The sequence below is a fragment of the Glycine soja genome, chromosome 14, assembly GCF_004193775.1.
Source record: "Glycine soja cultivar W05 chromosome 14, ASM419377v2, whole genome shotgun sequence".
In the NCBI taxonomy this organism is placed as follows: domain Eukaryota; kingdom Viridiplantae; phylum Streptophyta; class Magnoliopsida; order Fabales; family Fabaceae; genus Glycine; species Glycine soja.
Genome location: NC_041015.1, coordinates 50,341,593 through 50,357,788, shown reverse-complemented (window position 1 = coordinate 50,357,788; position 16,196 = coordinate 50,341,593). Strand labels below are relative to the sequence as shown.

General features: G+C 31.1%; 1 protein-coding gene and 1 pseudogene across 1 annotated transcript; both read left to right on the top strand.

Annotated features, from left to right (window-relative positions):
* The first annotated feature begins 4,216 nt into the window (after nucleotides 1–4,216).
* LOC114383483 (glutamine synthetase cytosolic isozyme 2) lies at nucleotides 4,217–8,344 on the top strand. Its single transcript, XM_028343165.1, has 12 exons — nucleotides 4,217–4,531; nucleotides 4,976–5,015; nucleotides 5,509–5,612; nucleotides 5,769–5,817; nucleotides 5,931–6,037; nucleotides 6,145–6,232; nucleotides 6,494–6,622; nucleotides 6,972–7,046; nucleotides 7,171–7,224; nucleotides 7,353–7,390; nucleotides 7,486–7,645; nucleotides 7,995–8,344. Exons 1-12 carry the CDS (start codon nucleotides 4,458–4,460, stop codon nucleotides 8,145–8,147), a joined length of 1,071 nt encoding a protein of 356 aa, XP_028198966.1. The 5' UTR covers nucleotides 4,217–4,457; the 3' UTR covers nucleotides 8,148–8,344.
* Nucleotides 8,345–11,813: 3,469 nt separating this feature from the next.
* On the top strand, nucleotides 11,814–15,542 carry LOC114384189 (annotated as a pseudogene).
* The last annotated feature ends 654 nt before the right edge of the window (nucleotides 15,543–16,196 follow it).

The following is a 16,196-nucleotide window of genomic DNA, read 5'->3' as shown; positions in this document are numbered from 1 at the left end:
CAAGGTTCATAAAAAATATAAAAACTAAAAATATATTTTATCCGTGATTTTATAATGAAAATGGTCAAGATATATTTTATCCATGCAAATTTTTTACCAATAATTACAAAAATGCTACCATCCCAGCTTTTACATCAGGTCTATAATAATCGATTTAGATCAACAGTCGTAAAAAGTACTTTTTTTAGCAGTGAAAGTGGTCAAAAAGAAAGGAAAAAGAATGAAAATGAGATGATTTTGTTGTTTGGAAGAAAAGAATTTTATTTTTTTTTACAAAATAACAAAATCATCTCATTTTGAAGGCAGAAAATGACATCATTGAATCCGAGTCTGACTGTCAAAGGGTGTTCTATTTGTTGCAAAACAAGGAGGAGGACCTGACTGAATTTCCACAGTACTATTCTTCAACAGTGTAATAATTTACTTGGTGTTTTACCAAGCTTTCATCTGAGTTTTATTAGGAGACAACGAATTTAGTTGTTATGTGTTTTTTTAGGACATCTAGATTTTGTGCTGGTCGTGATTTTTTCATCTTGCTCTCTTTTGTATTGCTCAACAAATTCTGATGGAAATAAAATAAGTCTACTGATATAAAAAAAAAAAAACATTTATTCTTTTTATCCATATATAGGTTCGAGATAGATAAAACTATTGAAGATGACAAATTAGCTTACTCAATTTATATTTACAAATAATAATAAAATTATTTACATATTTAAGATTTCTCACTTCTCCTTCACTTCCTTTTAATTTATTTAGGGGACAAATAAGTTGGCAATAAATATGAGCTTAATAATTTATTCTTCATATGATATAACTTTTCAATTTATCCTTTACAAAAAAAAATGTTACGTTTTATTTCTTACATGAAAAAGTTTTTTTTTACAGCATATAAAAAAAGTTTATAAAATCAGTTCCTACCGTTTGTTAAAGTTAGTATAATGTTGGATTTTAACGAATTGCTCTTTAGGTAAGGATCAAAATGTGGAGTTCTTTTTTTATATAAAGACCAAAATAAAGTATACAGATTATAATGTTAGATTTTAATGAATTGTTTTTTATGTAAGGATCAAATTATAGAGTTATTATTTTTATATAAAGACCAAAATGAAGTATACAATATTTTTTTTATGCATAGGAACTAAGACCAACAACAATATCAAATATACGAATCATATTTTCAATTTAACTCAATCAACTCAGTAAACACTAATATTGTGATCTTGAACTGAAAGTTGGCTAACACGATTGGCCAAAAATCCACAATTCTGTAAGCCTCCAACATCTTTTTGAAAGATTGAGTCTGATAGGAATAAGAAAGCCTTACCTAGCTACAGATTTAGATGCTTCTAACCTCCTTTTGGGGAGTTTTGGTTCCTTCTTCTACACTGTACAATGGTTTTATCTTTTTGATTAAATAATATTTGAGTTTAGTTGGGTGTTTAGTTTGAAAGGTGTGAACTTAGTTGGGATTTTTCATCTTTGTTCCTTTGCTTTCCTTTTTCAAAAAAAAAAAAAGCACTTTGTTGTGATTTTGTCAAAGGATAGGGATTGCTTCATAAACATTTTTTTTATATAAGAAATAATCTGTAGAGGTTTTTAAGTAGAAATTAAAGTAAAAAAAAGTAAGGACTAAAACATTAATTTAACTAAATAAAAAACATGGAAAGAATATATTGAAAAATGAATACGATCCTTTATTATGATAGGATGTAAATGAGGTATAAGATTATAGGATTGCTTATTGGATGGAGCAAAATATCTGAAATTTAGAGGGCAGAATCGGGTAGCCACATAAAATAAGTTTTTTTCAAGCTAGTTTTCTTTCAAAATGACCTTTGGGAACATGAGGTTGATAAAAAGTACTAAATCATATATGGAAATTGCGTCTATGTAAGATTGAAAATGGAATATGTTTGTTAGTCACTTATGTACATATCCTTTTTATATATTTAAATAAATAGTGCAGGATAAGTGATACTGCATTTATTTCTTCTGCTGGAGCTTCGTCATCAATTGTTTTGGGGCCCCAGGGGATTTGTTATTAAGTAGCTCTTTTACATTAGTTGCTCATGACACTTGAATTTTTCTTCTTCTCCCCATCTAAGTATATGCTCTGTTAGCAGTATGACGTGTCTCAAAATAAGCTATGCACATCATAAATTTATGCAGTTTAGTGAATTTTGAGCAAAGTTAACAAAAGATTATTTTCCACACGCATTTTATTATTAATTGAAATTTATATGAAACTTACTTGGTTAGGTTACATAATTTTTGTGAATCTGACATTTTTTTAGTCAATAACAAAAAATGTAATATTTGAGAAAGCGTTGATGATACTTGTTTTTCTTTCAAAATCTTAAATAGAATAAAGCGAATAATCAATTTATTCTTTTAAAAAATGGGAATCAAATGTTTTAGTTCCACAATAAAAGAATTGTCCTTAATTGATACTTTACTCCTTCGTTCTCTCTCTCTCTCTCTTATTTTTTTTATAGATCATCGTTCACTTTAGTTCTTATGTTAATTAGTATTAGTTAATCGTGACAGAAGTGTTATAAATAACAGATGGAATGTGCATTTGGCACAATAATTTAATTCTTCAAAGTAAAGGTGCTGGTGGTTTGGTTTGGGTCTGATTTGAGGTAAAAATAATCATTTGATCTGATCATTAAGTAAATGTATAGTTTAGTTTGGATCAATTTAAAAATAATATCAAATTCAAATTAAATCAATTCAATCTTGTGCTATTTAAATCGGATTAGTTAACTAAATACATTTTCAAGTTTTCCTTCTCCATATCATTTTTAATTTCCATTTACCACCATGAAAAATTACACATTGGATAAACAAATTAAAACACGTAATTAAAAATGAGGTATCAGAGAAGGGGCATGCAATGCCAGTATGCTATATGTTCTTCTACAGAGAGGGCACGACTAAATTAGAAACCATATAAATGAGAATTTCAGAAGTATCAATGGATAATAAAGCATAGCATAGTAAACCCTAAATGAAAGGAAACATTACACACCATATAGAAAGAATATAGGAACCACAAGCATCATGTTCAGACTTCAGAATAATATACCAAACTAATCAAAATATTATGAACTCTTTAGAGAAAAAAAGTCAAACCTTTCCAAAACCTGACTCATATAAGAATGACTTAAGATATGGATATAAGGCCAACAAGGACTTCAATTTGGAGGGTCCAACCTTCTCCTTTGAGTTGATTGCATGTAGTATGTATGTATATGTCTGATTTTGTTCGAGATGAAGTGAAGTGACAAAGGGATAATAGAAATCCAGATGGAAAATAAATAACAAAAATTGGTTCTGTTAAACACGATCCTTAAAAATCTCATCATTTCTCATATCTTAATCATCTAAGGATTCAAATCGTTTGTGTGAAATGTGCGTCATCTTCATATTACAATCATTCAAGGAGTCGATTATTATGCCAAATATGCATCCTTTGTGGCACTCAATATGCCACTTCAAACTTTATATTGAGAGAGCAATTTAAATTTTAAATTTTTATGATATTATTTAGATAAAGATAAGGATATATTGTTATCATTTAGATTTAGAGTGCTATTACTTGTTTGATTTTAAGATTAGGATTCAAAGTGTATAAAAGGAAATGAAATCCTGATTCCATATCTTTATTAATAAATATTCAAACAATAGAGTGTCATTTTTTATGATTTAAGGTTTATGCATATAAGAAACTAGCGTAATAAGAAAATAATATAAATGAATAAAAAAATTGGAAAAGAATATAAAGTCATAGAAAGTTTATCTCCCAACACATCAAATATGATTCCCCCAACCTCTCACTATATATAGACACATTGTTTAGTAATATTTAATTATTCGTTAGGGTTACGAAAGAATAGTCTATTATTAATTAGAGTGTTTATTGGAGGGAGAAAAATAGAAAGATTTCGTAATTACTGAATTTGAAAAGCCAAAATCGTATGTATAACCATAATTTTTTTAAAATATATGAAATGACCTTTGGTGTTTAAATAACATGTTAATTACAAGTCCATGGAAAACATGCTTGCAAGAGCTAGCTTAAATAATACGCAATAAATAAATAATCACTATTTTGAATTATAAAACAGATTATTGTTATCCCAATCCAAAAAAAATAAAATATTGCTATCCCGAAATCAGCTATAAAAATTCTCTCAAATTATCGTTAAAATAAACTGAAGAGCATTATCTGTTTAACATCCTATAAAGGATTAAATGTACCACTTTCTCTCAAGGGAAAATCTTTTATCTTTTAAAAAGTTATCTTAAATATCTTAATTTTATTTTCGTAATTCAGAGATAACACTATAAAACCTACGCAACAACCTTACATCGAAGCAGAGGAACAAAGAAAGGAAAAGAGAAAAAAATTTCTCAGAAGAGTCTCCGCTGAAAGTTTTGGTTTCTTGAAGATGTCGTTGCTCTCCGATCTTATCAACCTTAACCTCTCCGACATCACCGATAAAGTGATCGCCGAGTACATATGGTTAGTGTCTCTATCTCCCTTCGTTTTTCCTCTGTTTTCTCTGCACGCGAAAACAAGCATTGCAATGTTGCATGCTTCTATCAGTTCCAATGTGCATGGGTATATGTAATATGTGTGATGGAACGATTCTTTTAATGGGTGTGTTTTATTTTTGTTCATCTTCCGTTTGATCGATCACAGCGCTCTCTTATCTTATAGTCTCTGTACTACTCTGTTTCCCCTGTTTTTCTGTTTTATGGTTTTTAGCTTGCGTGTGGTTGTTTGTTTTTCATTCAGTGCAGAGTCCAATGTGCATTTTGATTTTTGATTCCACGCTGGCTTTAACTACTTGCTCTGCTTCATGTCTAATTCAACTATATGCTTACTTATTTGCTAACTTAGTTTTCAATTGTTTTCTCCACACTTAATCAACACTTACTACTTTTTATTTTCATTTTATGATAGGGTAGGTGGATCTGGCATGGATATGAGGAGCAAAGCAAGGGTAATTTACTTCACCTTTTTGTAACCAAAAGTAAAAGATGAAATTTGCATTTATTTTGGAATTTTTAAACAGTTTTATTGTTTAAAAATTATTGAAAAAATCTGTTTAGTTTCAAGAAACTTTTCAATGGAGTAATCGAGCCAACTTCATTAGATAAGGTCTCCATAGAACTCTCTTTTTTTAAAAAAAAAGAAAAAGAAAAGAAAAGAAAAAGATATCTTTCTATGAAATGATTCTCGCGTAAAACACGCAAATAACTTATTTTCCTCAAATTTCGTTTTATATTTTCCCAAACTTTTTAATTAATATTAGTGCTTTGTGCGTTTTACATTAAGTTCTATACAACAGGAAAATTTTCAAGTTATTTTAAACTGTAGAACTTAAACTATTTGCAAATTCTAGAAGAGTACGAGAAAAGTACGTATTTATTTCAGCTTTATTTATTTGGCTGGTAACTAATGCAAATTATAACATGATTTTGGATATATTATAGACACTCTCAGGACCGGTTAAAGACCCTTCGAAGCTTCCCAAGTGGAACTATGATGGTTCCAGCACTGGTCAAGCTCCTGGGCAAGATAGTGAAGTGATCTTATAGTAAGTCACTTTTCTCTAATCCCATGTCATCATTTCTAAGTATACTATTTCAAATCTAGTTTCATTTTCTGGTAATTTTGTACTGTTACATATCTAGGATTGGCTATTTTCCAAAGTTTTCTTATTAATGTTGTGTATCTTAATCAAATACAACAGTCCACAAGCAATTTTCAAGGATCCATTCAGGAGGGGTAGCAATATCCTGGTATGTTTCTTCTTGTCTCCTATTTTATTTGTAATTGGTACATCTTTCTTCAGTTAAACTTGTTTCCATGGTGTAAATTACATTTCATATGTTTCAATTGCAATTGATTTCAGGTTATGTGTGATGCTTACACTCCTGCTGGGGAACCCATTCCTACAAACAAGAGAAATAATGCTGCAAAGATATTCGGCCATCCTGATGTTGCTGCTGAAGAACCCTGGTATAGTTTCTATAGTTGCTTGCTTGCAATTTCTAATGACCTTTTTCTTATACTATGATTTTCTTCCTTTTTCCTCAACTAAAAGTTACTGCATGATTTTCAAACAGGTATGGCCTAGAGCAAGAATACACCTTGTTGCAAAAAGATGTCCAATGGCCTCTAGGATGGCCTCTTGGTGGTTTTCCTGGGCCACAAGTGATTTTTTTTCCTTCAATCATTTCATATTTCTTCAATTTTTAAATTATTAAGCTTTAATTAATAAATTATAGCTGTATACATTTTATTGAATAATATATATATATATATATATATATATATATATATATATATATAATGAAAGGTTATTAACTTTTCCAACGAATTTAATCATATTAAACTTTTTTATGGCTGACTTGTCAATGTTGTGACTTATTATGCAATTCATTTTTTTGTTTATTTTTTTCCCATGATCAACAGGGACCATATTATTGTGGTACTGGTGCTAACAAGGCTTTCGGGCGTGATATTGTTGACTCACATTACAAAGCATGTATTTATGCGGGCATTAACATCAGTGGAATCAATGGAGAAGTGATGCCTGGTCAGGTAACTTGAAAAGTCAAAATCTTCATATTTATCATTCTTCACCCTTATATTTCATATCCATCTTTTCAATTTTATATATATATATATATATAAATCAACAACAATTGACGCATGTGATAAAAGATTTATATCTTTTAATTAAATGGTTTAAGTTTGAATCATAACTAAATCTTACATATAAAATCAACGATGTACTTATCTTGTTTATCTTGTAATTTGTTTACCGTCCCAACGAAAATTAGTTATGGTTATTGACGGAAATGATTTTATAACAATATCATGAGTAAAAAATAAAAATTTCTTATTATTTTTAACTCTTGTGATTCAAGTCATTCTTCATTATGTGTAGTGGGAATTCCAAGTTGGTCCATCAATTGGCATCTCTGCTGCTGACGAATTGTGGGTTGCTCGTTATATTTTGGAGGTACTTAGCACATGATTAGCTCCTTTCACGTTCTTCCTCACCGTTTGTTTTTCTTTTGAGAGAAAGACTAGTTTTTTTTTTTTTTTGGTAACATTTCAGTTAATATCTCTGTTTGTGTCAATAGAGGATCACCGAGATTGCAGGAGTGGTGCTTTCCTTTGACCCTAAACCAATTCAGGTGAATAATCTCATACTCATCCAGTTCCAATTTTTCTCTCTTAACTTTTGTTCTGTGTGGCATGCAAAAATTGAGGCCACGTTGATGAAATTGACTAGTGTCATTTTGGTTATGTTCTTACAAAACAGGGTGATTGGAATGGTGCTGGTGCTCACACAAATTACAGGTAATTGTGGTTACTTAAACAATGGGTTAGTTAGAAATTAACATAATATCGCTTTGTTTTGATGCTTGACAAGTGGATAATACATAATGTTGCAGTACCAAGTCCATGAGAAACGATGGTGGCTATGAAGTCATCAAAAAAGCAATTGCTAAGTTGGAAAAGAGACACAAGGAGCACATTGCAGCTTACGGAGAAGGCAACGAACGTCGTTTGACTGGACGACACGAGACAGCTGACATGAACACCTTTGTATGGGTAAGCAACAAAACAATATTAAGGAACCAAACTTTTAATTTATGTTATTAAGCTAATGAAATAAAGTTTTATTTTATAGTAATTTGTTGAATAGATGTTAGGAAGTCTCACATCGTCTACCTTAGTCCTCGGGGTGCAGTTTATATATCTGTTGGACAATTTCACTTAATGTCAATTGATTTTAAGTTGAAAGCTAACATGGTATCAGAGCCTATAGTTCTCTCCACCATGTCGGGATAATATAAAAATTTTTATTGTAAAAATACATATCTATTAAACTATTAGATTATTATTTTTGAGACAATTTGGTTAGTTTATATATTGATTGTGGAGTGGGATGTGCATGCAGGGTGTTGCAAACCGTGGTGCTTCTATTAGAGTAGGGAGGGACACTGAGAAGGCAGGGAAGGGGTATTTTGAGGATAGGAGGCCTGCCTCTAATATGGACCCTTATGTGGTCACTTCCATGATTGCTGAGACAACCATTCTTTGGAAACCATAAGCAGCCTCAAAAATAATCACACATGCCTTGTTTTTTCATGTTTTGTGTGCACTCTTGTTGTGACTACCTCGCCTTTTCTTAGGCATTGTTTGTTGGTAGTACTGAAGTGAAGAATTGTCGTGTCATTCCATTAATGTACGTTTTCAAAGGAATTGTTTGTGTGCACTCTTGTTGTGATTACCTCGCCTGTTGTTAGGTATTGTTTGTTTTGTCCTCACAGCTAATAACTAGTTCTCACACTTCAATACTTGGCATTGTTTTATAATTGAAAATATCTAAACCAGCATACAAAAAAAATATCTAAACGACCTAATAAAAAAAATGTCCTAACGACCCAATTTTGGGTAGAGGGAATGATGAGATAAGAGGAAAGAGAAAAGTAAAGTGATACAACTAAATAAAAAAAAGGTGAAAATAAAATAAAAGAGAAAATGAGAATATATAATAATCGTTTTTAGTTACGATAGCTTATACTTCTCTCCTTTGAATTTTTTAAAATTTTGAAATTACACATTCATTTTCCTTAGAAATTAACATACGCTTTACACTATTTTAATATGGTCAAATTCTATGTATAAATTGACAATTAGTTTTCAACATTCGTCTTCATGCCTATGAACTTTTATGATTTATTTATATTAGAAGTGAAATAAGGACAGAAGTAAAAAAAATGTGTTATTTGAATGAATAGAAATTAAAAGAAAAAAAGTGGATGAAATTTATATCTCTTTTTGCTAGTAAATCTAACTTGAATTTTAGTAGCCTTACGGTGAATAGTATGGGGAGGGATAGTTGGGGTCCTAAGAGATGCTACAGGACCAACCGTGGTGAATATTTTAGCCAGTGTGTTGTGTTGGAATCATGGATATATATATATATATATATATATATATATATATATATGACATCTCAAGGTGAGAGAAATATTTTATTATAAGAGATAAGAGGATTAAATAGTAATTAAAATTATACCTACATTTAATATTAGTAATTAAATCTGAATTTTTTATTTTAATTTAAAAATTACTATTTAATCCTTTCACCTCTCATAATAAAACACTTCTCTTGATGTGCCCATATATATATATATATATATATATATATATAATTGTTTGAGTCCTACGGTCAAAATGATTTTTTTTTATTTATAAAACCTGATCATATTATGAAAACACCCTTTTAGAATACACTAATTTTTTTTACACTTCTAAAAAGGCAAAAAAAATTAGTGTATTCCGATAAAGTCTTTCCAAAATTATGAAAATATATTTTCGAAAAAGGTATTTTTAGAAGACACTAATTTTTTCTACACTTCAAAAAAAAAAAGAAAACATTTCTGAAAGTGTAAAAACATGCTTCTGAAAAATAATTCTGGAAAGGTTTTTCTAGAAGAATAGAAAAAAAAAAAATAGTGACTTCAGAACAAGCATTTCTAGAATCGGTCGCGTTCTACACCTTTCTTTTGTGTTTGACTTCGTTTGCCCCTTCTTCCTTGCGTTAGAGTTGCCAATGGTGGTGTTGGGTGGTGGTGCTTGTGGGTAGAGGTGGTGTTGGGTGGAGGTTGGGCACAATGGCGTTTGGTGGGTGGCTACAGAGGTAGTTTTATCTGTTTGGGTGTTTTCGGAGGTTCAAGAAGTAAAAAGGGTGATGCAGGAAGTAAAAGACGGTAAACATAGGTCCATACGTGTGAATCCAACACACTGGTCCAATTGCTCTTTCGGTCTTTTATAATTCCAAGATTGTCCTCCACTGAACTTCCGTCTAAAGGTCTCCGCCACCATAGACGGCCCTCCATTGGATCACCGTTCGTTGCTCTTCGTCCAAGTTTTTTTTTTTTCTGAATCTAGTTATAATAATATTACAACTTTTCCAAAAGAACAATATGAAAAATAATTTTTCAAAACTCGTAATAAACATGAGAATAATAGTGGGCATTTATTTGTTTTTAATTTATTATTTTTATTTTCTGTTTTTATTTTTTGATTGCAAAGATGCTATCTCATTTTCAATTTATGTCATATTCTATTTTTTTTTTTACAGAAAATACAGATTTTTCCCTCTATTTAATATGCAATTTTTTTAAAACAACAATATATTAAAATAAAATACCAATTTTATAATTAAAAAGAAAAAAAAAGAACAAAACATTTCCATATTTACATTATTCAAAATGAACTTTTATTTCATATAAGAATTAGAAAGACAAGCTATGTTTCGTAGCTGTCTTCCTCTTGAGCACCGAATAACAAAGGGAAGACACATAATCCTGTAACTCTCAACCAAACTCATACCCTTCTTTCCTCTCAAATGAAATCTTTCTCCAAAACTCTACCTTCAACATCAAGTCATTAATTACACTGTTATTGAGACCGCGGGTATACGTAGCAGTTCGTATACTGCTGCAAAAGCAAGAAAAGTTTTCATTTCCAGATTTTGTAAGTTGAGTGTATTTTTTTCTTAATAACAAATTGCTAATTTTTATTAGTTGAGTTTCATTTGTGATAACTATATTTGTGGTGATAAGTGATAACTATAGTTTGGATAAATGTTGTTTTCTAGCCTTGCTCCCTGTTTATGGTTGTTTAATTTGTCATAAGTGCAACAAATTATTACACTCATGCATGCAGAGATTAGCAGCTTGTCTGGGTTAAATTAATGATTAATAATTCTTGGATCAATTGATTACTTTTGCTGTGTGAACTGTGAAGAGCTGTGCGACAGTTTTTTTTTTGAAAGAGGGAAACAACAATTGGGCCAGTGTGTTGCACTCAAGGAAATTTCTTTCTGCACCCAGCGTTTTTCTTGTATATCAAACACTTTTTTGTTTTTTCCAAAATTATCCCTACTAATAAACGGATTCATAATCTATCAGACTTACGAATTTAAACCTGTGACTTTCAAGTTATTAATATGATGCTTTAACCAACTGAGCTAATAAATCAATTATATTATAAAATAATTAATATCGTTATATATAACACTAAAATTTCTAATGTATATTTAATACACATGTAAATTTATTACAAATTAATTATTCCAAAATATATTATATAAATTTACATGTACATTAAATATACATTAAAAATTTTAGTGTTATATATAGCGACATTAATTATTTTATGACATAATTAGCCTAGTAACTCAGTTTATTAGAGCGTGATGCTAATAATTTCATTTTCTATTTTTGTCCCTACATTATTTATTCGCATCTTCATTAAGAAAATAATTTGCTTATTAAAAGGAAACAATCTTGTCAAGGTAAAAAAAAATATTTTCATAAAACTTCGACCTTTGTTTAAAAAATAATAAATCTGATTTTAAACAATAAAGATTCTTGCATGTGAAATAATAAAATTTAAATAAAAATATGTGTAAACATGTTATTTTTTTTAGAAAAATACTTTATATTTATGAATAAGTTCTATTGAAATCAAACATAAAATTTTCTCATTCCCGGAGAATAAACATGTGTAAACATTTCTCAAAAGCCATGCATGATTCCTGGTATAGCTGAAATATTTGTAAATTTTGTTTTAGTAATCCAGGGATCCCGCTATAAAACCCACACAACAACCTTGTATCGAATTATTAGTGGAAGGAAGAAAGGAAGAGAAAGAGAAAATCTCAGTCTGAAGTGTCTCCGCTAAAAGTTTTGATTTCTTGAAGATGTCGTTACTCTCCGATCTAATCAACATTAACCTCTCCGACACCACCAAGAAGGTGATCGTGGAGTACATATGGTTAGTGTCTCCCTTTCATTTTTTCACCACACACTCACATCCTCTATTTCCCATGCACGTATAAACATGCATTGCAATATGGCATGCCTCTATCTGTTCCTATGTTTTTTTTTTCTTTTTATTGTTTTCTTTTCCTTTTATTTTACATGAAAGTGAAAGTGTTTGCCTCCTTATTACATTCTATTATGTTTGTTTTCTCAGTGAATGTACTTGAATAATATTGTTGTGGTTTTATTTGTATGTTTTTTTACCATAAATTTAACAATGTTTCCTACTTTTCTCTACTAGAATGCAAGTCAGTTCTATGTTCATATATGTGAAAAAGGCCTTTATGAGTAAATGCAATTATGAATGCGATTTTTAATTTGTTCCTATAATGTTTTTGAAAAATATTAGTTTTTACATGGATTAAATGGTTGGCCATTATTTGTAATAAGAGGCATTCTTTGCATGTTTGTTTGCATTCTGATCTCACATGTTGCTGTTAGACACAACTTTAGTCCAGAATAGTTTTATGTTTTTAGCTTGTGTGACGTGGTTTGCTTTTCACTTACAGTCAAGGTTTTAAAAAATCGTCCGTGACTGTGATTTTGACAGCAAAATCATGGTTTTTGCAGTGTTCGCTGAAGAACCCTGGCATCTATTGTTGCTTCCTTGTAGTTTCTTATGACCTTTTGCTATGATTTTCTTCGTTTTCCTCAAGTAAAAATGTCACTGTATGATCTCCAAATAGGTATGGGATTGAGCCGGAATACACCTTGTTGCAGAAAGATGTGCAATGGCCTCTTGGATGGTCTATTGGTGGTTTTCCTGGGCCCCAGGTGAAAATTGGTTATCTTCAATCCTTTAAATGGAACATTTGGTGTCTAATGTAAATCACCCTAGTGTTTAACATTTTTGGTATGACATTCATTAATTAATTTAGAGGGCGAGCCCTGGTGCAGCGGTAAAGTTGTGCCTTGGTGACTTGTTGGTCATGAGTTCGAATCCGGAAACAGCCTCTTTGTATATGCAAGGGTAACGCTGCGTACAACATCCCTCCCCCATACCTTCGCATAGCGAAGAGCATCTGGGCAATGGGGTACGAAGTTTTTATTCATTAATTAATTCAGTTCACTTACAAATTATTGTATTATCAATCAATCATGTATACATTTTATTGACGACATAATTTCTTTTACGAAAGGTTACTAACTTTTTGAACCAATTTGAACTTGTTAATTAGTCTTTTTTGTGGCTGACTCGTCAGTCTTGTGACTTACTACGCTAATTCACTTTGTTATGTTTAGTTATTGACTTGTTGTTACATGTATTGCATATTTGCATTTTTTTTCCCTTGCTCAACAGGGTCCATACTATTGTGGTATTGGTGCTAACAAGGCTTTCGGACGTGACATTGTTGACTCTCATTTCAAAGCCTGTCTTTATGCAGACATCAACATTACTGGAATTAATGCAGAAGTGATGCCTGGTCAGGTAAGTTGAAAAATAATTTCCATATTCACCATTCTTTAGCCTTATGGTATCAAGCCAATGTTAAGTTTTAGACTAGCCCAGTCCTAAAACTTGATGCTGATCTATTATCGTGTTCTGCCATTACTCAATATGGTTTCAGTTTAATTCTGAGTTCTTACTCCTTTTATTTCAATCCATTCTTGATGATGTGTAGTGGGAATTCCGTGTTGGTCCATCGCTGGCATCTCTGCGTGTGACGACTTGTGGGTTGCTCGCTACATTTTGGAGGTTGTTAGCACACGACTACTCTCATCATCAAATTCTTTCTTTTGTAAATATTGCAGCTAATATCTCTGTTTGTGCTAATATCTCTGTGGTGGTGCTTTCCTTTTATCCTCAACCGATTAAGGTGGATAATTCCATACTCATTCAGTTTCATTTTTTTTTTCTCCACACTTTTGTTCCTGATTGGCAAGCAAAAATCGAGGGTGCATTTGATTCTACATATACACAATCAAAACATATGGTTGAAATTAAATTAATCTTGAACAATTATGAATTTGGTGTAATGATAATGACTCGTGTCATTTTGGTGAGTTCTTACAAATCAGGGTGATTGGAATTGTGCTGGTGCTCACACGAATTACAGATAATTGTGGTCGCTTAAAGAATGAGTTAGTTAGTAATTAACATAACATAATGTCACTTTTCTTTGATGCTTGACATAATGTTGCAGTACCAAGTCGATGAGAAATGATGGTGGCTATGAAGTCATTAGAAAAGCAACTGCCAAGTTGGAAAAAAGGCACAAGGAGCACATTGCTGCTTATGGAGAAGGCAATGAACGTCGTTTGACAGGTCAACATGAGACAGCTGATATTAACACCTTCATAAGGGTAAGCAAGAAAATAGGCGTAGGATATTGTTTGGTTCAAATTTGATGAGGGTTGTAGTGTTTGGTTCAAATATGAGTAGAGGTAGAAATAGGTTAGGCGAGGTTAAAACCTGATCTACATTATAATTACTAAGACATATTTACCTGTTAATCTATTATAAGTCTTTTTTTAAATCTTATTCTAGTCCATTTAAAAGTCAGGCCTGACCTGAAAACTTGTTTATCAGCCAGTTCTATATAAAGACCTATAAACAAATCTATAGGCCTAACTAGGCCAATAATCCTAAAGAGGCCAATAAGCCTAAATGGACCTATATATAATTTTATATATTATTAATTTATTATATAAATAGGTCAGTCTATCAGGTCTAACTTTTTAGTTAATTTTTTTTTAAAAAAAGTCTAAACCTAACCTTTATAATAAACAGGTCAGACTAGGCCGCAAGCCCCTAACGAGTCGGTCAATCTATTTCCATCCCTAGATATGAGTGAAGATTATGAGTTGAAGGTGGGTTGCACATGGTGGCATTGAGGTGGTGTAGGTGGCATGCCTAGGGGTTGCACTAATCTTGTTGATGGTGCAAGGGTCCTCGGTTTGCACGCTAAAAGAAGTGTTTGGTTTTGGGGTTGTATAAGTTTATGGAGGTGCGCATTCGTGATATGTTTGTTAAGTGTTCATGGAGGACAAATAGATGTCGATGAAGTGAGAGAATGAGAAAGAAGAGATCAATGGCAGAGCAAAAGATTTTTTTTTAATTTATTAATTATTGATAGTCATGTCATTATTTACTTATCACATTGATGACTATCTCATTTGACCAAACATATCATATAGACAACTAACGTATCGAACTAATTGATACATTAACTGTTAACGGATGTGACCAACGGTAAGGACATAAACCAAAATTTTTGAAATATCAAAGAGTAAAAACAAAAATAAAATGAAATATTAGAGATGAAAAACAAAATCGAATATATATGAGACATTACTAACATATTTTAGCATAGGCTAATGAATACATTTTATTCCATAGTACCTAATTTATTAACGAGTGTTAAATTAAAAGGAGCCATAAAATGAAAACATTGATTGATATGGTTGGGATTAGTTGGTTAGTTTACATTATTGATATTGGTGTGCGTGCAGGGTGTTGCAAACCGTGGTGCTTCTATTAGGGTAGGGAGGGATGCTGAGAAAGCAGGTAAGGGGTATTTGAGGAGGATAGGAGGCCTGCGTCTCACATGGACCCTTATGTGGTTACTTCCATGATTGCTGAGACAACCATTCTTTGGAAATCATGAGCAGCCTCAAAAACAATCACACATGCCTATCGTAGAGCATTGATGTTTTTACTTTAACATAGGCAAAAGGGTGAATTATGTTTCTTTTGTGTTGAGAAAATATATTCCAAGCAGTAACTTAGAGAGGTGCATTATATTAAGATTTTAAAAGATTATTTTATAATAAAAATTTGTATTTAGTAAAAAATTTAGATGATATAAAAAATCATATGTTATCTAATATCATGATTTTTTTTTAAGAGAATTTTAATTGAGACTTTTTATAACCTAAAAAAAAGTTTTTTATATTGAAATTTTTTCTATTGAGACTTTACTTTTTACACATAATTCTTTTTCCTTAAGGTGGTACAAATATTGGTATAATAGTTAATAAAATTTTTCCCCCTTTTTATCCTACGTGTCTTCTCTCCAATCATGTAGAAGATCATTTTACGTTTCTTTTTGCCTTGAATCAATTTGTTGGACGAATTCATCTGTTCATCACCAAAAAAATAATATAAAAAATGTATAAAGATTTTTGGATATTTGATTTTTTTTGTGCTCGGCTAAAATTCATATAAACAATCTTTTATTTTCTCCGAAATCAACCGTATTAATACTCCCAAATTAATTAATGGGTACACGATAGAAATTCGATCTCAGCAGAAGTTCTCA

What these genes read in the sequence shown, in the direction of transcription:
- LOC114383483 (XM_028343165.1), top strand. Translation starts at nt 4,458, where the DNA reads ATGTCGTTGCTCTCCGATCTTATCAACCTTAACCTCTCCGACATCACC. An exon ending in GGAGGGGTAGCAATATCCTG is followed by an intron (nt 5,818 to 5,930) that starts GTATGTTTCTTC and finishes AATTGATTTCAG; the next exon opens with GTTATGTGTGATGCTTACAC. An exon ending in TTGCTCGTTATATTTTGGAG is followed by an intron (nt 7,047 to 7,170) that starts GTACTTAGCACA and finishes TTGTGTCAATAG; the next exon opens with AGGATCACCGAGATTGCAGG.